Here is a 26,429-nt window from a genome sequence, read left to right as displayed (position 1 = left end):
TGCATATTGTGTATTTATTAACGCCTCTGTTTACAGTGAACACTGGCATTTTAATGAGTTGATTCTGTAAGTAGAAAAATCAAGCGGGATCAACTTATTATTCACAGATCAACTACCCAGAACAGAAGGACACTAGTTAAACCACACTCCCTCTAGTGAGAAGAAGGAGACATAGCGAAGTGCAAATCTAGACAAGATAGGAAACTAATAACCTACCCTCCCTTCCCCTAATAAATATATTAAATGTAGCGTGCATAGTAACTACCTGCTTTAGTGCATCCATTACCACCTTGTTTCCATCAAAGCAGAAAACCTGTTAACCAATTCTATTTTGTAACAATCTAAACTCGCAAGGTGTCTCTGGTCCCCTTTCACACCTAAAAATGCCCACCCCACCCTTGTGCCCAAATTCTCCATGCAACCCATGGTTACTCCATATAATAAACATAATACAAGATTTAGATTAATAAATAAAGGGGTAGGAAGTGGGCTGATTGGTTGGCAGTGCATTTATGTCCATCTAATGCCCAAAAGGATTCTGGGACATGCCGCTAAGCAGAGACGAGGCACGGCCACTGGAAGAAATGAAGGTTTCCCAGGCTGCAACAAGGCTCAGAACTGTGAGGCTGTGCTGGGATCACACTGAAGTAACCTTACGATAGATGGGTCACTCTTGGCACCTTTAATAAACTCCTCCAAAGATAGTTTACCTGCAAAGAAATGAGAACATAACATATTGGGGTGAAACCAAAAAGACCAAAGAGCAGGCAAAGACCAAGACCATGACCAAGCGCTATTAAAAGGAGTCTGTTAGGTCCAAAATGGCTCTAAAACCAATGCTTTTGTCATATAGGAGCCTTTAACCCCTTAATGCTCTGCACTGTACTACAACCCCAATCCACAAAAGTGGGGACACTCTGTAAAATGTAAATAATAGAAGAATACAGTGAATGGAAATATCATATAATCATCAGACATTGAGGTTTTTTTTTCATGTGAAAAAATTTGCACATTTAGAAATTGATGGCAATAACACAGCTCCAAAAAGTTGTGTCAGGGACATGTCTACCATCTACTTTTCTTTTTACAACAGTCTGTAAACGTCTGGGAAGTGAGGAGACCACTCACTGTAGCTTTGGGAGATAAATAATGTCCTATTCTTGTTAGATATGCTCAACAGTCTTGGGTCTAATTAGACAGATTTTTTTTTTTTCCCGGAATGCACCAATAAGGTCTAAACTGTAGGCACCTGGACTCTTCTTCTGTGAAGCCATGCTCTTGTGATGGATATGCAATGCCCTGAGACGTTATCTAGATATGTTCTTCTAAGACCTCTATATACTGATTAACATTGATAGTGCCTTTCATTGATAAGCAGTAATTCAAATTTTGAACTCTGAGCTGATAAACTGGATGGTTCTTGTCCATTTGAGTCCGCAGGACAAAGAATAGGGAGATCAGAGACTATGGAGAATGCAGTACGTAGCCCATGGGGACCAGACCGTCATTGTGTTGTGGCAGTAAGATACTGTAGGCTACGCAGATCTTTGATACCGGGTGCAAGGGCAGGACCAGAAGGATGGTGTGCACTTTTCCAGGGGAGGGCCACAAGTGTTTTAGAAACAATGCAAAGATACAGGAAGAGTTTAGATGTCTTTTTGGCGAGGAGGCAAATTAAAGTAAATAGACAAGAGGATCCAGGAAAATGCTCACCCGTTAACACCTTAACTTCTGTTCAGAAAGTAAGGATCAAGGGGCAGCTCCAAAAGATGTACTATAATGTGCCATCCTCAGAGAGGCATCTCTAGCAGGTTGTAGGAATGCATATAGGTATGGTACCAGAACATGAGTAAATTATAATGAGTTTCACGGAATGTAATACATGTGGATGATTTGGCTGCACAAGACCATATCATCTGCCATTGTGCTGAGAAGATCTGCCTGCCTAAAGCCTATGTCCACTTAGCCATATATTTGTGTGCCCCATGTATGAGTGCACCCCTCCATAGAAGAGAGTGTATGCTAAATATCTGATATCAGGGCCTTCCTAGAGGTACTCACTTGACAAAACTTCTCAAAAAGAGTAGGGGCGGGCACCCTAACCCTCATCTGTTTGTCATTATTGTTTGTCATTGTACCACTTACTTTTCTAGCCTTTTTGTTAACCTTGTTCAAACTTTTTTCAGATGTGTTGTTGTCATCAAATTCTAAATGAGTTAGACATTTTTCCAATCCACTTGGAAAAAATTAATTTTCAACTTCTAATATGTGCTCTATGTTCTATTGAATAATCTAGTTATAATAGTAATGAGATTTCCAATCATCGCATTCTTGTATTCAAACTTTTTTGGAATTGGTGTTGCATTACATCATGCAGAGCCTATGGTTAACACACAGAACCATAGCAATATGGCACAGATATGACTATAGGAGTGGTGCTTGCTACATGGCATAACTACTGTATATTATACATCGGGGCCCTTGTTCTAGCTGGAGGTTTTGGAAAATGCTCCAACTCCTGTAGCTTAACTCCTCACATGCCATGATCAATAGCAATCAGGGCAACTGGGTGGTCAGGAGACAACATAGCCACCAGCTCCTTCAACCCTTCTGGTTCCCCTCTGGTAAGATCAAATGGTCTCAAGGGTTGCCATTATATAAGTATTACAGTACTATATGCAAGACAGCAAGAAATTCCAGGTTCACATCCCCTTATGGATACTACCGGCAGATACTAATACTAATACAGATGCTCCTAATGAGGCAGGAAAAAAATAAAAGTTAAAACAGCTTGAGGACAATTTCCCACAGTTTTTCCCAGAAAGTCCACAGAGTTCGTCTATTCAGACTTTTTTCCTCTATTATACCTATACAGAAACCGATAGCGTTTCCATAGGTATTACTGACAATTTACAAAAACAGGAGGGTTTTCGAAATCGCAGCATTTCCACTGTGATTTTTTTCTATAATGCTTGGATGAGATTAGCCAGAATCCCATCCACTTTGTAAATAATGCAAAATGCAGCCTTTTGACAACATGGGGCCCTGGCCTAAAAGAAATATTTAAAAAAAAAAAAAGTAAAAATTACCCCCTCTTTTCCAATTCAAAAACAATGGGAAAAAAATTAAAATAAACAATCATAGTAGGCATTGTTGTGCACTGTCCAAAAATTACATTATTTATCATATATGGTCAGTGCCATAAAACAAACAAAACAAAAAACAAACAAACCCACAGATAAATGTGTTTCAGCCATTTTGGTCCCCCCCAAAAATAGCATTAAAAAGTGATCAAAAAGTTGTGTAGGTGGTACCAATAAAAACTACAATTCCCTCCTACAAGCTCCTCGTTTCTTTTTGGAAAATGGTGTTTTATTTAGTAAAAACAGCATCACATTATAAAAATTGATATAAATATGGTATGGCACCATAATCGAAATGACTTTCTGAAGTTGTCATGTAATTATTAATTGCTGTAATTATTAACGTCATTCAAACAAAATTTAAAAAAAATTGTACATTTCCCACTGACCCTGTCAAAGTATCAATAATGAAAGCTAATTAAAACATATGGCTATGTTGACAGAAAAATTAAAAAGTTAAATTAAAGGTGGAGGTGGAAAACATTTAAAAGAAAAAAAAAAAAAAAAAAAAAAGTCACCAATCATAAAGGGATCTTATCATTAAAACTCAATTTTTTCTAACTAACACATCGGAATAGTCTTAAGAAAGGCTATTCTTCTCCTACCTTTAGATGTCTTCTCCGTGCCGACGTTCGATATTAATCCTGGTTTTTGTCGGTATGCAATTGAGTTCTCTCGCAGCACTGGGGGTGGGCCCCAGTGCTCAACACAAGAAAATGGCCGCTTACAATACTGTGTAAGCGGCCTTTTCTGGGCAGGCATGTGCAGGCGGCTTTGCCCTGGCCTAGAAGTTTGAAGTCAGCACCGGAGGAAGACGGAGGCGCTGGAGAGTTCTCTCGCAGCATTGGGGATGCCCCCAGCGCTGTTTGATCGCTGGGGCCCTCCCCTAGTGCTGCGAAAGAACTAATTTGCATACCGACGAAAACCAGGACTTATACCGAACGACGGCGCGGAGAAGACATCTAAAGGTAGGAGAAGAATAGCCTTTCTTAAGGCTATTCCTACGTGTTAGTTAGAAAAAAAAGGGATTCTAATGATAGGATCCCTTTAAGGCACAGTGATGTTATGGACCCATTACAAGGTCAGCAAGGTGCAGAGTTGTCCTGGTGTTACCTGGCTGACTTTGGGGTGAAGTGTCACCGTTTGATTCAGCATATTTAGTCAGAAAAAATTTAGTTTTAATGATAGGATCCCTTTAATGTCAAAGAGGAGCTGCATCATTAAAGGATGAGAGAGAAGAAATAGAGGATTGTGGCCACCAACTGATGAATCAATGTAGAGATCATCTTCCTATAGTTATGCAAATCAGTCTGCAAGTGCATCAGAGGTGGGGAATTCTCTGGTTTGTCCCCAATGTACTTTTACGCTGTTCACATACCCATAAAAGGCCAGGACACCATATGGCATAAACTCTGCGGTGTAAACGCAGTGTATAAAAACGTGGGGTTTTAAAGTCACAGCAAAGTGGATGGGATTGCAGTGAAAGTTTGAGAGGAAACCTCTGTGAACTTACTGTGCAAAGAGGTACGGGAAGAACGGCAATGCGTTGCTACCACAGTTTTTCCCACAGCGCTTTTTTGCTGCGGGATGCTACATGGGGCCTTTGCCAAAAGTAGCTTCTCTCTGAATTGCATCAATGGTTTGTGGCCACAATGGTATGATTCTTCTCCAATTAAAGACCACTACATTCCATTATTAGTAGTTTTGGGAGGTATTTTGACCCTAACTGACTCCTGTTAATAATATGATGCCAGTTCCCAATGGCTTTATAAAACTGATTCCTGGCAATGTACCTGTCCATTTTGGCATAATTTCCCAAATTGTAAGATGGCATCACCCTATAGCGCTAGTGTTGCATGATCTACAGACATACCGGAGATACTCTCACTGCTGTTCAGACTCTATTTCCATAGTTCCTATGCCAAAAGAAGCAGCTCCAGAGAACGATTGACACTGGAGGCAGTATATTGAGGGATAGTGGAGATCAATAAGTTGTGCTCTTACCCAGGCACGAAAGCATAGGAAAACATTGCTCATTTGTTTCTGAACACACACAGTGCACCAGGCATTATGTAAAACACGGTGTCACAGACATGACGGGTCACACTCAGTATAGCTGGGATGAAGAAAGGACTGCTCTGTGCTTCCAACTTACCATCATTATTTGTGTCCATCTGTCTGAATATTTTTTCTGTTCGTTTCTCTGGTGTGGACTCATCCTCAGGCATTTTCATTACAGAGGAAACCATCTTATAAATCGCCTACGAACATAAGTCAGACAGGAATTATATCATTTATATACAAGACCAAGAGTTCAGAACTATACGATGAAGACTTAAATCATGCAAATAAAAGAATATTCATGGAAAAGAGTGTCCGCGGTTAACAGACTAAATACAACTTGCTGAGGGGATGAGGTTACATAAAATCTCTCTAGAACAATACAAATATGATTCATTGAACAGAGCTCAGGATGTGCTCACCATTTTCAGTTATATTACAATGTGTGAAGAGATATCAAGTATTCATACCTGTATGGGGGGGGGGGAGGGATTTTATTTATGTAGATCACACATCATGCACTATTCTTGTAACCCTCCCTGCCATAGCAATGTCACTGATAAGCTTGCTATATAAAGTATACAATCATCGCATCAAATCGATTGACTGATCAGGAGCCAAGCCGTATCCCTGCAGGGTTATTTCCTAACGTCACAGTATACTGAATCTATATTTTAAGGCTTGGCGCATTCTTTCTCACTATCATTACATGGCAAATGATAGAATAAATACAATATTTGTTGAAATATGACCAATTACGTTAAACATGTATAGTGAAGGAAATAAGTATTTGATCCCTTGCTGATTTTGTAAAGTTGCCCACTGACAAAGACATGAACAGTCTTTAATTTTAAGGGTAGGTTAATTTTAACAGTGAGATAGAATATCAAAAATAAAATCCAGAAAATCACACTGTATAAATTTGCATTTTGCATCTCGAGAAATAAGTATTTGAGCCCCCACCAACCATTAAGAGTTCTGGCTCCTACAGACCAGTTAAACTCTCCGAATTAACTCATGATCTGCATTAAAGACAGCTGTCTTATATTGTCACCTATATAAAACACTCCTGTCTATAGACTCAATCAGACTATAACCTCTACAACATGGGCAAGTCTAAAGAGCTTTCTAAGGATGTCAGGGACAAGATCATAGACCTGCACAAGACTGGAATGGGCTACAAAACCATAAGTAAGATGCTGGGTGAGAAGGAGACAAGGTCCCCTGCACAAAAAGGCACATGTGCAGGACCATCTGAAGTGTGCCAATGGATGATTCTGAGAGTTATTGGGAGAAGGTGCTGTGGTCAGATGAAACAAAAAAAAAAATAAAAAAAAATTGAGCTCTTTGGAATTAACTTAACTCGCTGCATTTGGAGAAAGAGAAATGCTGCCTATGACCTAAAGAACTCCATCCCCACTGTCAAGCATGGAGGTGGAAACATTATGTTTTGGGGGTGTTTCTCTGATAAGGGCAAAGAACTACTTCATCGCATAAATGGGAGAATGGATGGAGCCAATCCTGAGTGACAACCTCCTTCAATCCACCAGGACATTAAAAATGGGTCTTCCAACAGGACAATGACCCAAGACATACAGCCAAGGCAAGGAGTGGCTCAAAAAGAAGCACACTAAGGTCATGGAGTGGCCTAGCCAGTCTCCAGACCATAATCTCATAGAAAACATATGGAGGGAGCTGAAGCTCCGAGTTGCCAAGTGACAGCCTCAAAATCTTAATAATTTAGAGATGATCTACTGTACAAAGAGGAGGGACCAAAATTCCTCCTGACACGCACAACTATAAAAATCGTCTGATTGCTGTGCTTGCCAACAAGGGTTTTGCCACAAAGTATTACGTCTTATTTGCCAGAGGGATCAAATACTTATTTCTTTATGCAAAATGCAAATAAATTTATATGTCTGTCAGTGGGCAACCTTACAAAATCAGCAAGAAATAATTATTTCCTTCGCTGTAGTTAGGATTTGCATGGTCCTAAATATTGTGGCTACATATTGCGTGAGATTCTAAAGGTGGTAAATAAAATTAGATAAAAAATAAATTGTTGGTTAAAAGGAATAACCAAATAGGTCCTTCTTGGTGGAAAAAGGGAAGTTGCTCTAGTGCTACCTTTCGAAAAGGAGCTTATGCTAGACTTTCTTGAAACCTAGTGACATAATATGGGAATAAAGCTAAACCAGAATAGGAAGTGGGTACCATCCACAGACACCTGTTTCAAGGTTATACTCTCTCATCAGTGCAAAGTAGGGTCTGGTTGGCTAGATGAGAAGTCCTAAATGGGGTACTATGTTTTACTGAAAGGGTTTTATGGGCAAAAATTATTTTTTAAAAGGTTTGTTAGTGCTATTAATGGATTAAAAGTACACCCATATACTTTTAGCAGCATTTTGAGTGATTTCTGGGTGTCTGTGGGATTTCCTGTCATCTTCTGCATTTGTGTACATATTGTTATCTTCCCGCTATGTACCTTCCACATTATGTCCTTGTCACTGTTTCTTCCTCCTCTCTTACGCCATTACACCCCCTCCCTCTCTCTCTCTAGCTAAACTATCCCACCTACTCAGTGGCAAAAATAGGAATGGCGGGGCCCCGTGGCGAACTTTTGACATGCCCCCTCCCCAGAGGGGTACATAGGCGTGCAGGTGTATGAGCAAGGGGGCAAGCAAGAGTGGAGAATGGGGGTGTAAGAGGGCAGAATGGGGGTGCAAGCTGTGTGCGAGCAAGAGGGGGGAAGGGAGGTGCAGAATGTGTGCGAGCAAGGGGGGGGGGAAATGGGGGTGCAGGCTGTGTGCGAGCAAGAGGGTGATGTAAAGGCGGAGAACCCCCCATTCCACCACACTCTCTCACCCACAGCCTGCACTACCCATTCCCCCTTCTTTCTCACACACAGCCTGCGCCTCCACATCACCCTCTTTGCTCACACACAGCTTGCATGCCCATGTACCCCTCTTGCTCATACATGGCCTGCACCCCGATCCCCCTCTTACAGTCTGTACCCACATTCCCCCTCTTACTCACAGACAGCCTTCACCCCCATTCCCTCCATTGTACACTGACCTGTACAATACAGAATAGCTCTGCCGACACATGGCTCTGATCATATCTTAGTAGGTTAAAGGACCTTGTATTACATCATGACACTCAAAGGTCCTATAGGCCACTAGACTAGACACCAGCAGAAGGTATCAGTGCTTGGGGACAGAGGGCAGGAGATAGATGTTTCTCCTGTCCGCAGTCATCATGCAAGTGCTGGGTGGCAGGGGCCCAGACAGCAGGCGGCCCCTGCTTGAGTACAGTAGTGAAGCCAACAATTGTTGGCTTCACTACTGTTAAAAGATGGACTGCGGAGGAGGCAGCTCCTCTGCAAAATGCCGGGTGCTGCCGTATCCATCTTCAGGCAGACACCGGTGGCACCAGTCACCACAGTAAATAGGGCCCATTAACTGCTGGAATTACTCCAGCAGGTAACAACCTATTAAAATAAAAAATCTACAGTGGTAGCGGCTGCCGCTGGGCCCCCTAGAGTCCCAGGCCCGGTGGCAGCCTCCACCACTGCTACCCCTGCAGCCAGTACTAGCCCTTCACAAGTAACTAACTAGGCCCACCCCACCGCATGATACTTATCTAGCTTCTGATCTGGGAGATGGCTCCTCTTCTTCCTCTCTCCTAGCCTGTGCACAGACCAGAAGTACCTGTGAGGTCTGCACAGTAGAAATGGAGTGCCAACTCCACTGCTCATGTCTTGCAGTCACCTCCAGACTGCACAAGCGCTTCAAGAGAGGAACAGATAAGGAGCCATTCATGGACAGGAAGGCACTTAAAGTAAATTAGAAATTAGGTGGGGGAGGGGGATTCGTTTAGGGGAAGATTTGTATTTTAACCCGGACAACCCCTTTAAGGCTGGTCTTACATGACCGTAGTGGTTTTTGTGGTCCGCAATTTACGGATCCGCAACACAAATTTCACTCTAAAAACTCATTCCGCAGATGTCCGCAAAGTGCATCCGCAACGTTCCGTGTGTATCAGTATTATGCGGTTCCGCAAAATACAAAACACATCACAAAACACACATATTGACAACTACAATTGTGGATACAATGAACATGTGTTGCGTGTATCCGCAAAAATGCACGTACCTATAGACTTCTATTGGACCTTCTGTTCTGTAAAAGCACAGTCATTACGGACATGCGATATACTGTCCGGACCACGGTTGCGGCGCGCCACACCATGGACAAAAACTACGGTAGTGTAAGAGGCCTCATAGAAAACTATGGGACCATAAATGGTCCGCAATTTTAAACCCGCAATTGTGGACCATTTGTGGTGTAAAACTACGGTCGTGTAAGACCAGCCTTAGGAGAAGCTGCATTAAAAGATGTCAGTTTGCAGTATGGTGAAACTAGAACAAGTTCTCCTTTTCCACTGTGGAGGACTTATTTACATGTATGGACAAACAAGTCCCTGTACACTGCAAAGTGGTCTTCTTTGAACCAATATCTCCTTAATGAGACACAGTACCTCCTGCTGGTTGAACATCTGTTCAGGGGCGGATCCAGGGCCGGGCGAGCCGGGCAACCGCCCGGAGCCCCGCGCTTAGCGGGGCCCCGCGGCGCGGCCAGGACCGAACAAAATGGTCCCGGTCGGCATGTCCCGACTCCAACTGAGCTCTGCGTTAAAGCAGGAGCTGAGCTCACAGCTCCTGCTTTAAACGCCTATGCATTCGGCTCATCGGCTGTAGGACGCCAATGAGCCGAATGCATAGGCGTTTAAAGCCGGAGCTGTCACAGCTCAGCTCCTGCTTTAACGCTGAGCTCCAGTCATCACATCGCGGCTACAATATGTGTATGAGGGAGAAAGCTGCGAGGGAATGAGGAATGGTGTGTGTGTGTGTGTGTGTGTGTGTGTGTGTGTGTGTGTGTGTGTGTGTGTGTGTGTGTGTGTGTGTGTGTGTGTGTGTGTGAGAACAGCATGGCACTGGGGCAGATGGAGGGAGAGAATGGCATGACACTGGGGCAGATGAAGGGGGGGAGAACAGCATGACACTGGGGCAGATGGAGGGGGGGAGAACGGCATGACACTGGGGCAGATGGAGGGGGGGAGAACGGCATGACACTGGGGCAGATGGAGGGGGGAGAACGGCATGACACTGGGGCAGATGAAGGGGGGAGAATGGCATGACACTAGGGCAGATGAAGGGGGGGGAATGGCATGACACTAGGGCAGATGAAGGGGGGGGAATGGCATGACACTGGGGCAGATGAAGGGGGGAGAACGGCATGACACTGGGGCAGAGACGGGGGGAAATGAAACTGTGGGCAGATAAAGGGGGAGAATGGCATGAAACTGGGGACAGAGATAGAGGGGGGGACATGAAACTAGGGGTAGATGAATGGTGTATATGAAAATGGGGGGGGAGATATAATTTACGGGTGACTGTAGGATGATTATACTGTGTGGAATCACATGAAAATTGAATGAGAATGGGTGGAGTCAACATAAAAGTGGGCGGGGTCTAATTTGCTGCGGCGCGCTGCACGCGCCACACGTTTTGTTCCCTCTTTCTAGTCTTCAACAGTTGGGAAGTACAGGTTAGAAGTGCGAGACCCCCAGTAAGTAGGGCCCCGCCAAAGTCAATTGCCCAGGGCCCCGCAAACCCTGGATCCGCCACTGCATCTGTTAAACAAATTCTGATGAAAAATCATTTTGCAGATGGAGCCATAACCTTTTTAGTTTATATTGGCAATTATAATCATTCAAATTAGTTATCCTTGGTCAATGATGCTGGGCGATGAAGGAACAAACTTTCTGGGAACATTCTTTCAAAGAATGATCCTCTGAACAAAAGATCTTTTACCCAGCTACTGGCCATAAAGCTTCAAGCTGACAAATAATCTGTAATCTAAAACGATTACTTGTTCAATTTTAACCAACAAAGGTTTTTGTTCAAATACTGTATTTTTTTTTGTTTGTTTAAATACTGTATTTTCATCAACTTTAGTCAAAAGTGAATAACCACCTTAACATTACAATGAAGAGTAAGTAAATTCAAGTGGCTTTATATTTAGCACAGGAGGAGCTTCACAGAAGCTGATGGACCACAACCTACTTTAGGTTTGCACATGTGCACATGCATATACATACATATTGCATCATTTTACACATTACAAAAACTCCAGCTATAAACTGCATTTTCATCTCCATATACCTGTACTATTTCCAACATCTCCTCCCGGCTGATGTAACCATTGCCATCGAGGTCATACATACTGAATGCCCACTTAAGTTTCTGCTCCAGTTTTCCCCTTGAGGTTACACTTAGTGCAATGATGAACTCCCTGAAATCTATAGTCCCATCACCATTTGTATCAAATGTACGGAAAACATGCTCGGCAAACTTGGAGGCATCTCCATATGGGAAGAAATTGGCATAGATCTTCTTAAATTCTTCTACGTTGAGAATACCGGATGGACAGTCCTTCAAAAAGCCCTTATACCACTCCTGCAGCTCGTGATCTGAGAATTCTGTATTCTCCCGCAGATCTTGTAGCATCTCTGGGCGGAGCTTGCTGTTCTGCTTCCCCATCGCCTGTACATGCCAAAATACAAGGACACACAATACATTAAAAAAAGTGTTATAATGAAAAAAAAGACAACACTTCAATTGGTATACAATAAATAAGGCTCCTAAATGTTTTATGAAACTTTACAGATGGGCTCAAATAACAATTTAAAATATTTAGACTCCATTCATTGTGTTGCCCACAAGTCTTATGGTCTATAAAATTAGAAAATGCTGTAAAAATTCACAAAGCTACTGTTAAATATCAGCAGAAAGGTTGCGGCGCAAACAGAATGGTTCCAAGGTAAGTAGCTCATTTGCGAGGAGGACAGTGGACATTAGTCTTAAGGATATGTGACCTCCTACGGGACTCACCTTTAAAGCCTAGCAGATACTTCAGTTCCATTTTTAACAATCATTAACCCCCAGAAGGGTAAAGAATGACTTATTATTTCTCAGTAAGGAGAACATCTGTACCTCACTCCACTGAGACAAATGAAAGACTCAAGGCCATAATTAAGTAAGGAGACTAAGAAATAACAATCTTACAGTAAATCTAAACGCAGTCCATAGAGATCAGGCTGTCATCTTCCAACTAAAAGCTGACAGGAAATGTCTAAAAGCCATAATACCCATTTCAACACTAAAATGTGTGCCAATTATTTAGCTTTCCACTGTGAAATAATTCTCAATGTTGGCAGCATTCGATTCCAAACTTGCTGCTTTTAATGGGATCTCTCAGGTACATGAAAGCAAATCTAAGGGAAGTACTGGGGTGCATATATTTGGATATATGGTATGTGCCTAAGAATGGATTTACACCAGCGTTGGAGTCCCCATAGTAGACTCCACCACAGAATCCACTTAAAATCATTGGAGAGAAAAAGTCCTGCACGGAGGACTATTCTTTCAGCCGCATGCAGTATAAAACCGCCGGAAACCTGGCGGACACAGTTATAGTCTATGGGGTCTGCGGGTTTGAGCGTAATTGCTTCTTAAAGGGGTTTTCCACTTTCAGACCAACATTGAGAGACAAATGTTATGCTTTGTATAATAAAAAGTTGTACAATTTTCCAATACACTTTCTGTATCAATTCCTCACAGTTTTCTAGATCTCTGCTTGTTGTCATTCACTCTGCTTACCACTAGTGGCTAAAACTCTGACCATGGTCATGTGATTTACGGTCCATGGTCATGTGATGAGCACACAGGTGCTGCTCGTTATAGTCACAGCACAGTAATCAGACATCTGCCTGGTAATCAGCTGTGCACCTGTGTACTCATCACATGACCATGGACTGTAAATCACATGACCATGGTCAGAGTTTTAGCCACTAGTGGTAAGCAGAGTGAATGACAACAAGCAGAGATCTAGAAAACTGTGAGGAATTGATACAGAAAGTATATTGGAAAACTGTATATCCTTTTATTGTACAAACAACATGTGTTCCTCAATACTGGTCTGAAAGTGGCCAACCCCTTTAAGTGGACAGAGTCTCCGTCTTTTGAGTCCCCATGTTAACCTGATCACCAGTGAGAAGAGAAAGCTAATGAACAGGAAACTTCAGTTCAAAGGTAGCAGGAAAAAAAAAAAAAAAAATATCTTCATGTGTTACAAGTATTTGCAGCATAACTCATTAATTCTTTGCAATGCATAAATTTAAGGGGTTTTCCGGGACTTTGATAGTTTTTTTTTTCTTCAGATTTTGAAAAAAAGGACTTCCACATCCAAAATTACATTTACACACTAAGAACACTAAGGCCTGGGGTTAGAACACCATCTAACCCTCTACACATCTACTGGTGGAGATTTACCATGTGTAGGATTTTCATTATTGTTTCATTAAGTCATTATTGTTGGAGTATACATTATTAAAACATACTCGAAATTTGTCAAACATCACACTATCTCTTAGAAATTTTGTAAATTTTTAAAGTCTATTGCTTCTACCCCAAAATATTATCTATACATTTAAAAAAAAAAAATATTGAATAACTCTTTTGTATGTCAGCTCTAGTTAACCAAGTTCAATTTGCCACTCAAGGATTATGCAAGAATTATAACCAGAACAACCTCTGCATGGTGCTCATGTGTTTGTTTTTGGTTACCTTCAACTGTGCATTGCAAAAACATACTGATGGGTTCACCTTACTCGGAAGTAACTGGTGTTAAGGTATGTGTGCATGCCCATCAGACAGGGAGATGACAAGGCCTGATGTCTTACATTCAAATTATGGCATTTTAGTATATCAGTATATAAAATCCCAGGTACGTTCACCTGTAACACACCTAAGTAGAGAACAAAGAATGGACCTTCCTGTGTCAAAACATTTCAGCAGTGAAGATCATAATATCACCAATGACATAAAAAGTTTGATTTTAAGAGGGAATTTTAAATCAAGGAAACAGACAGATTTATGAGTACAAGCTAATGACCTTATTTAACACTCTCGAGAAAGGGATGAATCTCCCACGTGGGTTCATGGCATGCTACAGAAATCACTGAACTGAAACAGCCATAAAAGACATCCTCTGAACTGATAAGATTTCAAACTAATGAATTATTTAGTTGTATAACCAATAACCTTCTTCCACCCTCCCTCCTAGAATTCTAGTCCTATGTGTCACTTTGTACATAAATATGTATCCTTCAGAAATTGTTTTTAGATATACCTGAAGAAGAAGCAGAGAGCTTCGAAATGTTGTAATATGTCATCATTATTAGTTAGCCATTATAAAAGGTATCAACTACTGAAGATTCAAGTTTTTTGTTTTTATATTTCCAGATTTTAGAAACTTACATCAACAAGGACTTGACATGCCAAAATAGTCCGGATTAATTATAATTTTTTAATGAATAGTATGTAAATGATACAATTAAGACCTATAAGCATCTCCTTGTTAGGCCAAGAGAACTGAATTTTGTCTGTAAATTTGTCAATGAATCATATTTGAAATACAATTTATTTACATTCATGTTGAACAAGTTGCAATTTCTGCTAGGCTGCAGCAGTCTAATTTTGTGACTCTTTAAAGTCCTGTTTAACCCCTTCCCGACATGCGCCGTAATAGTACGGCGCATGTCGGGTCTGTAACTATGGCGACCACCCGGGAGCCGGGCAGCCACCATAGCCGCCGGGTGTCTACTGCTTTAAGCAGTAGACAACTGGCTCTAATACCTCCGATCGGTCCCCGCCATTTTGCCCGGGATCGCCAGCTCCTGGAGCATGCTCCAGGGCCGACGTCACGTTGCCATGACAGCCGGGAGCCTTTACAAGGCTCCCATGCTTGTCTGCAAATTCTCTCTTTTGCAGGCTGGTCTATGCAGCCTGCAAAAGAAAGGATTATTTTTTTGCAATGCATTGCATTGCATCTACAAATCTATAAAAATATTTTTCCTGTTCGGTAAACGCCGTAGCGGGAAAAATAGTCAAAAGTGCCAAACCGCCGTTTTTTCACTGTTTTGATTCTGATAAAAATTTGAATAAAAAGTGATCAAAGCAATAACATTTCCCGCAAAAAAGACGCCCTATGCATCCCCGTACACTTACGTATAAAAAAGTTACGGCCGTCGGAATATGGCGACTTTTATAAAAAAAATTTTTTAACCCAGTTTTGGAATTTTTTTTAAGGGGTCAAAATGGAAATAAAACCATATAAATTTGGTATCCCTGGAACCCTACCGAAACACAGAATATAGGGGACATGTCATTTTGGCTGCACAGTGAACGCCATAAAACCAAAGCCCGTAAGAAAGTCGCAGAAATGCATTTTTTCTTCAAATCCACCCCATTCTGAATTTTTTTCCTGCTTCACAGTACATTATATAGAATAATTAATGGTGGCATCATGAAGAAAAATTTGTCCCACACAAATTAAGACCTCATATGGCTCTGGGAGCGGAGAAATAAAAAAGTTATGGGGTTTAGAAGGAGGGGAGTCAAAAACGAAAATAAAAAAATGCCATCGGCGGGAAGGGGTTAATAAAATGAGTGTCCCTAATACTACATCCCCACAAATCTCCCTCACAAAACCTCCTTCATTTTGCTCTTTTCCCCTGCAAGATTTCTTGTGTGCATCCACACACTTTCGAAATGGCTATCATAATACATAAGTCTACTCCCTCACAACCAAAATCTTCAGAGCAACCTGAAAATCAAACTTTTTAGGAAAACTTACAACCTCCAATAACATTAATGCCCTTGTAGACTGTAAGCCCTTGCAGCACCTCTCTACTATTGTGTCAGGTGGTCACTAGGTTAGTTTCTGTACTCATTTTTATACACAGTCCACCACTGTCAAAATCCACCTGTCAAAATCCAGAATAACCACTTTTCTCAGAGTGGACTGCTGCGAGACGTGCAGGAAGAGAGGGGATGTTGTGATGATGTTCACTGGGATGTTGAGCCATGCCGATTCCAGTGCCATGTCCAGCTGTGCTATGTTACATGGTTGAACAGCCATGGCGCGAACAACCTGATCGAGGTGGTCCCACAGATTCTCAATTGGGTTCAAGTCCAGTGAATTTGTTGGCCAAGGGAGTACGGTAAACTCATCTTGGTGATCCTCGAACCACGCACGTACACTGCTTACTTTATAGCTCGTCACATTGTCCTGCTGGTAGATGCCATCATCCTGAGGAAAAACAATTCGCATGTAGGGGTGAACATGGTCCGCAAGGATAGATGCATACTTGTGTTGATCCCTCGTGCCTTCCACAATGATGAGTGCACCCAGATGGCTGATGACATGTGCCTTCTGCAATTGGTTAATGTTGACGTCAAAAGTAGGTGGTGGTCACATTAATATGACTGGACTGTGTATTATGTGGGCAAATCCTTTTCAAATGAACAGCAATGGAATGGAATTAGCAGTGCTCCAAAAATAAATACATATTAATAAATATAATATATTTTTACATATTTTTGTTTAGTAACAATAATACATTGAACTGTATAGAAATCATTTATGAGAAACAGAATTATAGAAATGGCAAGATGTCCCCTAATAACCAATTATATTTTTTTTACGTTGACAGCTAGAATCTGGTTGTAATGAGCAGTGTCTTCACACTTAAAAACCTGGATGTATTTTGCATGAAATTAGGTTCTTTCCCATCTGCTTATGACAGAAAAAATAATATTCTGCTATAGACATTTGCTGTGCTCACTGCATGACAGCTCTGAAATCAAGAAACAACATTGTGGATCTGGCCTATCTAATCAAGACAAACAGATTACAGAGGAAGAAGCCGGGTTTCCAAAGAATTTCCCTGCACAATGTATTAAAGAAAGAGACGATACTGCACGGTGACATGTTACAGGCGGCAATTACCATGAACAGTGAGAACAGACATATGTTATCATATAGGACAGCAGTGGATAAATAGCTGCAGCCAAGAGAGGTTGGTGGCTTGCATTGCTGGATGAATAAAGGTCCTGTTCACATGTTTAGGATTTCATGAGGTTATAGGTATAGGTTCCATATCTAAATCCTCATCAAATCAGTCAATATTCTGCATAATGCAAATGACAATGTATTTTACAGTAAATTTGGTTTCCAAGAGTCCACTATGATGGTCATGCCTGGAGGCTGCTACCCTTGACCTCTATAGGGACAGAAAACAAAGGCCTTGCCCACCACCACGCACCAGTGATTTTACAATAACTATATACCATAAGATAAACAGGCATTATTTCATACCAACGTAACATAACTCAAACTTAGTAATAAATAAACAAGGGGGGTGGCATATAAGGGTCATCATGGATGATTTATGGAAACCAAATTAAAGCTGAGCATAATTCTCTTGTTCCATGGTCCATGCCCCATGACAACTATATCTAAAAAATTACCATGAGTATATTAAAGGTGAGACCGCTGCCTGCAGAACCTTGCAACCAAAGGCAAGATTGTTAGTAGCCTATAAATTCAATCTGTGATGATTAAAGAACTCATGAACCCTAAACCAGGTGGAAGCCCTAAAAATCTCATCCAATGAGACATCCTCTTTTTCTGCCTGTGAGGACACCATGACTTAGACAACATGGACCTTCAATCCCTGAGGAACCTGAACATTAGCTACATCGTAACAAAGGGATATAGTGAACTTAGTTCAAAGAGTAATAGCACATTCAGAAGCTATTAAGCCATTATTCTTATCCCCAAACTGGACAACAAGATTAGACTCATTCATACATCTTTTAGCAATCTCTAGGTATCTGAGAATCGACCTTCTAAAATCTAGGTCATGAAATTACTGTTTCTTTCCAGTTTTGTGTCATTAAGATTTGAAGGCAAGTTCCTGTGATGAGGAGAGCCTGAATTTCTCCTAAACATCTAGAAGTGGTGATTGCTATTAAAAGGGTAGTTTTGAAAGAAAGGAGTTTTAAAGGGATTCTACCACTAAATGGCTTTTTTTTTTTTTTTTTTTTTTGCTCTAGACGTTTGAATAGAAAGGCTATTCGTCTCTTACCTGTAGACGTGGTCTCCGCGGCGCCTTTCCTTAGAAATACCGGTTTTTAACCGGTATGCAAATGAGTTCTCAGCAGCAATGGGGGCAGGTCCCAGAGCTCAAATGGTGATGGGGGCGTCCCCACTGCTGCCAAAGAGATCTCTCCAGCGACGCCTCCATCTTCAGCTGCAACCCCGCCTCTTCTGTCTTCCGTCTCGGTCCAACCTCCAACGCCTATGCAGTACGCTCCTGTATTGAACTACAAGAGCAAGAGCGGCCTCCCAAAAAAATAGTAGTATGGTACTGGAGCCTATGGCCCCATTTTTTTTTTTTTGCCCCCACAGATTATCTAACTCTCAAACAGTATAGGACTATTCACCGATCCACGTTCCTGTCCAGACTGACCTCCGCTGCCACCACCAGGGCATACTGTGCCAGATGCTGAAAAAGGCGCAGTAACACAACATGCAACACTTCCTGGAGGTGGTGGCAGAGGCTGGCCTGGACAGGAGTGTAAATTAATTGGACAATACCTAATGCAATCATACAATAAACTATAAAATAATAGAGAAGACTGCCACTCCCAATTCATGCAATTAGGCGCCGTCTGCAGTCATCGCCTTCGGTTGTATCATGACAGAGGTGGCCATGCCACCGCCTGCTACAAAACACAAGGCTGTGGGCTGGATGTGGTCCCTGTGTTCTAGATAGAACCTCTACAATTAGACATAATCCTACTTCAGAAGATAAAGACTTTTGAAGAACCTTTTTACCCATCTACGATCCGCTAAAGACTGGGCAAAAAAGGTACTTAGTGCTGCTAAGTCCCAGCTCTGATATTTTATGAAGGAATTACAGAATCTGACCTAAATCTGGGTTAGATTGATTCAGGACTTTATGCCTACACCATCAGCACAATTTCTTTCAAATCTTAAGGTAAATAGCATTGGTATTTGTTTTTCTGCTAGTATGAACATCAAATATAACTTTTGTCCAAGGGGCCTTTTATTTCAAAATCCCAACAGCCAAGCTGACAAGGGCAACACGGTGGCTCAGTGGTTAGCACTGCAGTCTCGCAGCACTGGAGTCCTGGGTTCGAATCCCGCCAGGAACAACATCGGTAAGGAGTTTGTATGTTCTCCCTGTGTTTGTGTGGATTTCCTCCCTTTCTACAAAAGACATACTGATAGGAAAAAAATAAATAAAAATTGTGGGGCTCACAATCTACATAAAAAAACAACCAAGCTTACAGTTGGAGATCGCTTGGGGCCAGTTGCAATATAGGGTCCTGGCTCAAAAAAAAAACAAAAAACATTTTCCTGAATATACAAAAAAAAGAAAAGAAAACCATGCAAAAATAAAAAGAACATAAAAATAAAGCCCTATGTGTCACTGAAACAAGTGAATATCCTGAGTGGAAAAAAAAAAAAAAAAAAAAAAAAAAAAAAAGGTATTTGTCCTCAAAACCACATTTACATTTTGAAAAAACAAAAAAACAATTACAAAACACTGAAAGTATCTGGTTCTGAATCTGCAATCCTACAGATTTTTGGTCACTCATAGATCTTTTAGTAGGTTTCCTATTGGATCTGAGGCAAGAAGTAAATCATCCAAATAGGTTGATCAATTAACACTTGTAGAACTACCGTATTTTTCGGACTATAAGACGTACTTTTTTCCCCCCAAATTTGGGGGGAAAAGAAGGGTGCGTCTTATAGTCCGAATGTGGCGCCTGGCACATAGAGAGGCGGATGCCGGCAAGAGATAGACGGGGCCTGCATGAAGCCAGCAGCGGCAGGGGCGATGCTATTCCGCTCTTCCGTCCCCCCGCCGCTGGCTTCATGCAGGGCAGAGGAGCGCAGCGATGTCTCAGGCCCCGGCACCTGTGATGGCGTCTATCCCTCGCCGGCATCCGCCTCTCTAGTACAGCGGATGCCGGGTCTGTAGTCTGGATTGGCGACCCCTTCTCCCCCGGGGCCGGTCCCCACCGGCCCCGTACCTGTGAAGTTGCAGGCCAGCTCCTGCGTGGGGATATCGCAAGAGCCGACCTGTTCGGATGACAGCCGGGAGCCTAATGAAGGCTCCCAGGCCTGTCACTGCTATATTAGTATTGCGGCCGGTCTCTATGACAAGCCGTAATACTAATAGACAGAATGTCCCATAGACGGCAATACAGTTGTATTGCCGTCTATGGGACTTGCAATCAAGTGACCGCAGGTTCAAGCCCCCGGGGGGGGAATAAAATAGTTAAAAAAAAAAAAAAAAAACTTTAAAAATATATAATAAAAATATGAAATAAATAAAAGTTCTAAATCACCTCCTGTCCCTAGAATATATATATAAAAGTAGAAAATCATATATCATAAACCACCAGGTTTTTTTTTCAATACAAGGTGATCTAAGCAATAGATATTCCCCAAAATGGTATAACTAAAAAGTACTTCTGGCCCCGCAAAAAAAAAAAAAAAAAAAAAAAAAAAACACTCTATGAGTCCCCGTACAGCTGCAGGGTCACCTGTCAATGTGGCCTTGCAGCTGTTGCAAAACTACAACTCCCATATATTAAATATTTTACCATTTTTTGCTTCCAAATTTTTTTTCCCTATTTTCCTCCTCTAAAACCTAGGTGCGTCTTATAGTCCAGTGCATCTTATAGTCCGAAAAATACGGTACTACTCTCATCAGTTTTATACACAAACCTGGGAGGAGGAAAAGAAAAAAAAAAAATTATCCTCAGGCCCTCTGAGAAGATAGAGAGAGCCTACTTGTAGTAATTTTCTTCCACACCAAAAAAAACTAACCCTTAGCAGCCTCTCCCCTACCAAGAGACGATTGTTTATTGCTGAATGTGGAATTGTTGTTGGGGTTCAGGAAGAAATTTCTGGATTTTTCTGGTAAAACCAACACCAAGATTTTGTTTTATAGTCCCTGGATTAGGTTTCATTTGGGGTTTTAGCTTTAGGTAATTTTTTCTTTTAATTCAGACACTTTTTCTAAAATACCATTTAAGCCTGGGGCCCCACGTTGTGAAAACACAGCAATTTGGCTTCGGTGGATACATAACACCGTGTTTTACAGTCCCTGCAAAGTGGATAAGATTCTGGCTAATCCCATCCACACATTGGAGAAAGGAAAAAAAAAAAAAAAGCCGCAGAAATGCTGCGATTTCAAAACCAATCACGTTTTTGTAAATCACAGCATGTCAATTATAGAATTGAAACTGATGACGCACGGATTGGCCAGAAACGGCTAACACAAGCTAGGCCCAGAAAAAGGGATATGATGCATCTTTGGTGCAAGAAAGAGCCATTGAATTACACTCATCAATGCCAGAAATAAATTCACCACAATTAGTTTTTTTAATCTTGTGTCTTTTTTCCTCCACAATCTTAACGCTGCAGCTCTGTAGAAAACTTTAGACTACTACTTTAGACAAAGCATCATCCCAATTATTGAATCCTATAGATACTGTTAAGGCATCTGCTTGAAACCACATCATTGCTCACAACATGGTAGTGGAGTCTATAATATCATCTATGGATCTTTTACTTTTCAAATGGTTTTTTAATTCATTAATCCAAATATATAGATAAAGCTAGCAGCAGACATGTCAGCAATGAGACTTTTCAAATTATATATTGAAGATTCCCAAGACTTTTTTTTTTTTGCAACCCATCTAACCCGACAATTGGAAAGTCATAAAGGAGGGCTGTTTTTGTTGCTAACACTCAATTTCTTTTTTGGCTCCGCCCATTCTTCCAAAATCATATCTTTGATGTTGGAATTAAAAAACTGAATGTAGGTCTGTACCCCCAAATATTTAATCTTGTACTGTAGAGGAGTAGGGGGTAGCTTCAATTTGCAGAGTCCCTCTAAGAAAACCTTCAATATCGTCAGAAGTTTTATATTTATTTATTTAGATTCTTTGGACACGATCCCTAGGATCCATCACGAAGAGAGATACAGAATCCTCATCTTGAGAATAGTACTCTCTTCTTCCTCAAAATCAAAGGAAGAAACTAGTTCTACTTTAGATCTTTTAGATGACATATGAGAGCTGATAGATTGATTAAAATCTAACAGAGCTATAGCAGTAGTTGCTCCAAAGGCTGAAAAAAAAATGAGTAGTATTTCTTTAAGGCCGACAAAGATAATTGAATTTCCTCTCTTTCCATGATTCATAAACTATCCACAAAGGAAAATTGTTCTTCTTTTAAACTTTAAGCCACACAATCCTTACATAGGGATTTTTTTTTATATGAATTCAATCTTTTGTGCACACAGCAAATCTACGAAAATTCTAAACTCAGCTTTAAGTTTCTGAATCTACCTAAATGAAGAGAGAGAGAGAAGTATGTATGTAGTATGTCCCCATACTACTCCATAAATAAATACTGAGACGCAAGATCAATCCTCTATAAGGTACTTAGGCCATTGGGAACTGGAGTAAATTCAGTCAAAATCCTGGATTATTTGCTCCTGGACAGGACATCTCAACTGCCAAAGTGGGTCAAACCTTCAGTCAGGACACTCCATGGCAGACCCACTGGAGTTTTAAAAGATCAAGGGAGCCACCTTGAGGAGAAGGCCCATTGCCTTCTTTGTGTTCCTGCCGCTATCCTGCATCATCGAATACCCCATCTCAAGGGTAGAAACTCCAGCATTTCCTCTCTCCACTGGCCCAGGGTTTTAGGAAAAGCAGGCGAAACTGATCCGCCCAACTTCAAGCAGTAGAGCTGCTCCAATTCCTGCACACAATCTACATGAGCTAATCACAGTCTTCTGAACGCAGCCTTTTCAAAAGGAGACATTATCCCACAACATCACCTATAAGATATGAAGTTTTTTGTCCCTATAGAGGTCAAGGATAACAACTTCAAGGTGTGGCAGTCGGGGGGATGACATAGAAAAAAAATCTTTAGGGACTTTAGTAGACATACAATGGGAAAAAAATAATAATAGAAATATGTTCTTTCTATAAGATTCTACAGAGAAATGGATTATCCCAATGCAGATAAGCTCCATTATGCAGATCCATCAACATATCCACTGCATTTCTGAAACTGAAATTTAAGTCTCAGGGAATCCTAACAAAAAAAAAAAAAAAAAAATTAAATTTAAGTGTCGGCTTCTATGTCTGCCATGGATCCTTTTGTAAACACAAGTCACACAGCATCTCTGATGAAAGGAAGCGATATGTGGGAGCTGTTTGTTGGCTATGGATGTCACTTCTTTCCGGATAGGAGTAATTTAGAATTGCATGTGATTGTGGTAGCGGTGGGTGTCACTTTGAACAAAAGCAGAAGCTGTTACTATTATGGACTAGGGTGTGTAACCCTATTACTGTCAGAGACTCACACTGTATTATAGAATCAAAGAGCTTCAACGTGCCCTAACATTGTACTTCCATGAGACAATGTATATTGAGAGAAAATGTATTTTTGGAACATATCATGATTCCAAGATACAGGTTTTCATGGAATTCATGACAACAAAATTACCTGTAACCTTGTACAAAAGAAAACACATGGAAGTAGTACTACAAAAAGTCACAAGGCAGACTTGGCCATGTGAGTGCACTGTAATAGGAACACTTTGGCGGTCTATTATGTGTGAACAGCAATGCAGTAACAAGTCTGCAGGATGAATTGACTCTCCACCTTTAACTTGATATCACAATGCTATGTCAAGAGGTAAACTAAATCTGACCACACACATTTGGGACATAAAGTCAAACATGTTATAATATCCTATTCTCCAGGGGATAAATGGCCACCTCTCTCTACAGTATATGGCAGTAAACATGCATGCTCAGATGATCTGTGTGTGTAGGTTTATAAAGAAGTTGGAGAAGACCGCTTCAGTCAGCCTAAGTACCAACAAAAGATGGCAGCAGTCATTATGTTTGTGTTACAGTTTGTGATAGACCTTTGCTGTGAAGTCCCATTAGGAGAATCTAAAATGGGCAGAGAGTACAAGTCCCCATATTCTAAACCATAAGAGCATTCATTCGCCATCCCCATCCAGGAAAGGTGCTGAATGTATACCCACAGCACAAATGTCACAGCTTCCTTTTATTTACTTTAAAAGACAGTTTTATTTTAAGTACCAAAACAGTGCAGAAAAATAATAACTTCTATAGATACTACAAGATAAAACATTAGGTGTTAGCTGTACATTTGTGTAGCATGGCTGCCTGGCTAATGAGTTTTGTCCATATAGAAAATGTGAATTTATTCTGTAAAAAGTGTTCCTATGACTATGCAAACCTGATGTGTGCTTGGTTATTCTAGAAATGAAGGACAAATTAAATTCAGTATACTCACAATCGAGCCATTACAGAGGACAAGTCAATCAATACTATATCCAGTCTTTTATATAGCCCATAGACACACTGCATAAATGTCTAAGGTAATAGTTTCTGGGGCAGTAAAGCAATAAGTGTATAGATGGAAGTTATTGCAGGATTATTTTTTTTTCTAATTGAGGACTATATGTGGCCTGATATTATGAGCAAGCATGACAACTGGATAATCAGACACAAGGATGTTGTAAAGTGTTTGGCATCATAATACAACAAAATCTTTGTGCTTTGCTGTTCCTCCTTTTTCACACACGGTTCTGATATGACTACTGGATCATCGGATACAAGGTATGCTACAAAAGTGGCATAAAACATAATTTCTGACAACGAAATCTCTGTGATGTGCACATACCAGAGGCACAAAAGAAATGTAGGAGAAGTAAATGATTACATATGGCCAGCTTCATCGATTTCTCCCGATTAGGGATGTAACATGTAGTAACTATGCAGAACAGTTGTTGGAGGGTACTTTGCTAGTTTAGACAGTATATTAATAGCAAGATTAAATCCCCACATGTACAATATGCTGCCTGACCTAGAAGGCTTCTATAGCTACACAGTGGCACATATTTTGTCTTTATGGCCAGTGCCTGATCCTGATACACTGGTGTATGTTTGCGTTGAACACAGGCATGTCACCTCCTCCCTGTTTGTGATGGGAATTCATTACCGGCTGGCTGATCTCGGATTATCCCAGGGTCTGGTACAGCTGTTCAGCACAGCTGGCATGTGCAGAGTATCTCTGGACACCAAACTCAGCAGATGTGACCCCTTGGGGAGAGGGGGTTCCTTGGGGGCCCCAAAGAGCCATCTTTCCTGTTTGGTAGGGGGTTGCACAAAAGACTGGGCAGCGAATTCCCCAGTTAACCCTTACAACGATGCATCCCCATTTCGAAGTGCACCATGTAGCAGTGATGAAGAAGACCACTGGAGGTGCTGCTCCTCATGGAGTGACAGACATGTAGCAGGCACATAATCCAGACTTTTAGCAGGATGCCTAGCCAGCATCCTGCACAGCTCTGATGCCCTCCTGCAGGCTATAGCCATGTCTAATGAAGCTATATTACATCATTCACCTTATATAAGACATGCACAAGTCAGAAGTGTTACACCTCACAAATCGTCCATACTATGCCCTGCTCCTCATAGTGAGGAGTATTATGGGAGCAGCTGGGCACAGCTTTACAAGCCTCAGGTGCCTATGTATGAATGACTATAGGGATACAGCCAGAGACAAGTTTACATATATACATGCAAATACGTAACGATACACAGCATATGGAAGGGCTCCTGTCACTGACAGGGTTAAAGGCTCACATTATGTCACACATATTCATACCTCTGTATTACCTTATCCCTATGTCCTGTCCTCGGATCAAGATGTAATCTTCCAGTGCCCCAGGGTATAGTGCCGTGCACTTGTATACACGCCCCTGCCCCACTTGTGCCAATTGTCGGTCGGGGTGAGAGCCTGGTAAGCGCCGGTCGCCTTGCCTCCCAGGTGAGTGCGTCCAATAGAGCTGCCCCAGCCTGTGTGACTGTATGCTTCTCCCTGGAGCAGCTGAGCGGATTGTACAGATTACAGACCAGCCGGGAGCCGGCATTGTATACAGCACAGGGGAAGGGGGTGCTGCTTAGACACTTTCTAACTGCAATGTCATACACACACGCTTTAGGAATACACCATATTTCACAGAGCCTAAAGAATCCTATTATGTACAATGAATCCAATAGTCAAATCATCGGAACTATAAACCAAGGCCACTTCAAGACCAAAGCTAGTGCACCCCCCTGTGTGGGGAGTGGTTCAGTCCTGTTCTCAGCAC

General features: G+C 41.4%; 1 protein-coding gene across 1 annotated transcript; it reads right to left on the bottom strand.

Moving 5' to 3' along the window:
* Positions 1-26,181, bottom strand: HPCA (hippocalcin). The gene is made up of 4 exons (XM_075264715.1): positions 25,954-26,181; positions 11,431-11,811; positions 5,299-5,404; positions 1-710 (listed from the first exon to the last, which is right to left on the bottom strand). The coding sequence occupies exons 2-4, from the start codon at positions 11,806-11,808 to the stop codon at positions 613-615; spliced, it is 582 nt and encodes a 193-aa protein (XP_075120816.1). The 5' UTR covers positions 11,809-11,811; positions 25,954-26,181; the 3' UTR covers positions 1-612.
* Between the last annotated feature and the right edge of the window lie 248 nt (positions 26,182-26,429).

Source organism: Leptodactylus fuscus, chromosome 2, assembly GCF_031893055.1.
Source record: "Leptodactylus fuscus isolate aLepFus1 chromosome 2, aLepFus1.hap2, whole genome shotgun sequence".
NCBI classification, from domain to species: domain Eukaryota; kingdom Metazoa; phylum Chordata; class Amphibia; order Anura; family Leptodactylidae; genus Leptodactylus; species Leptodactylus fuscus.
This window is presented reverse-complemented; position numbering and strand designations above follow the sequence as displayed.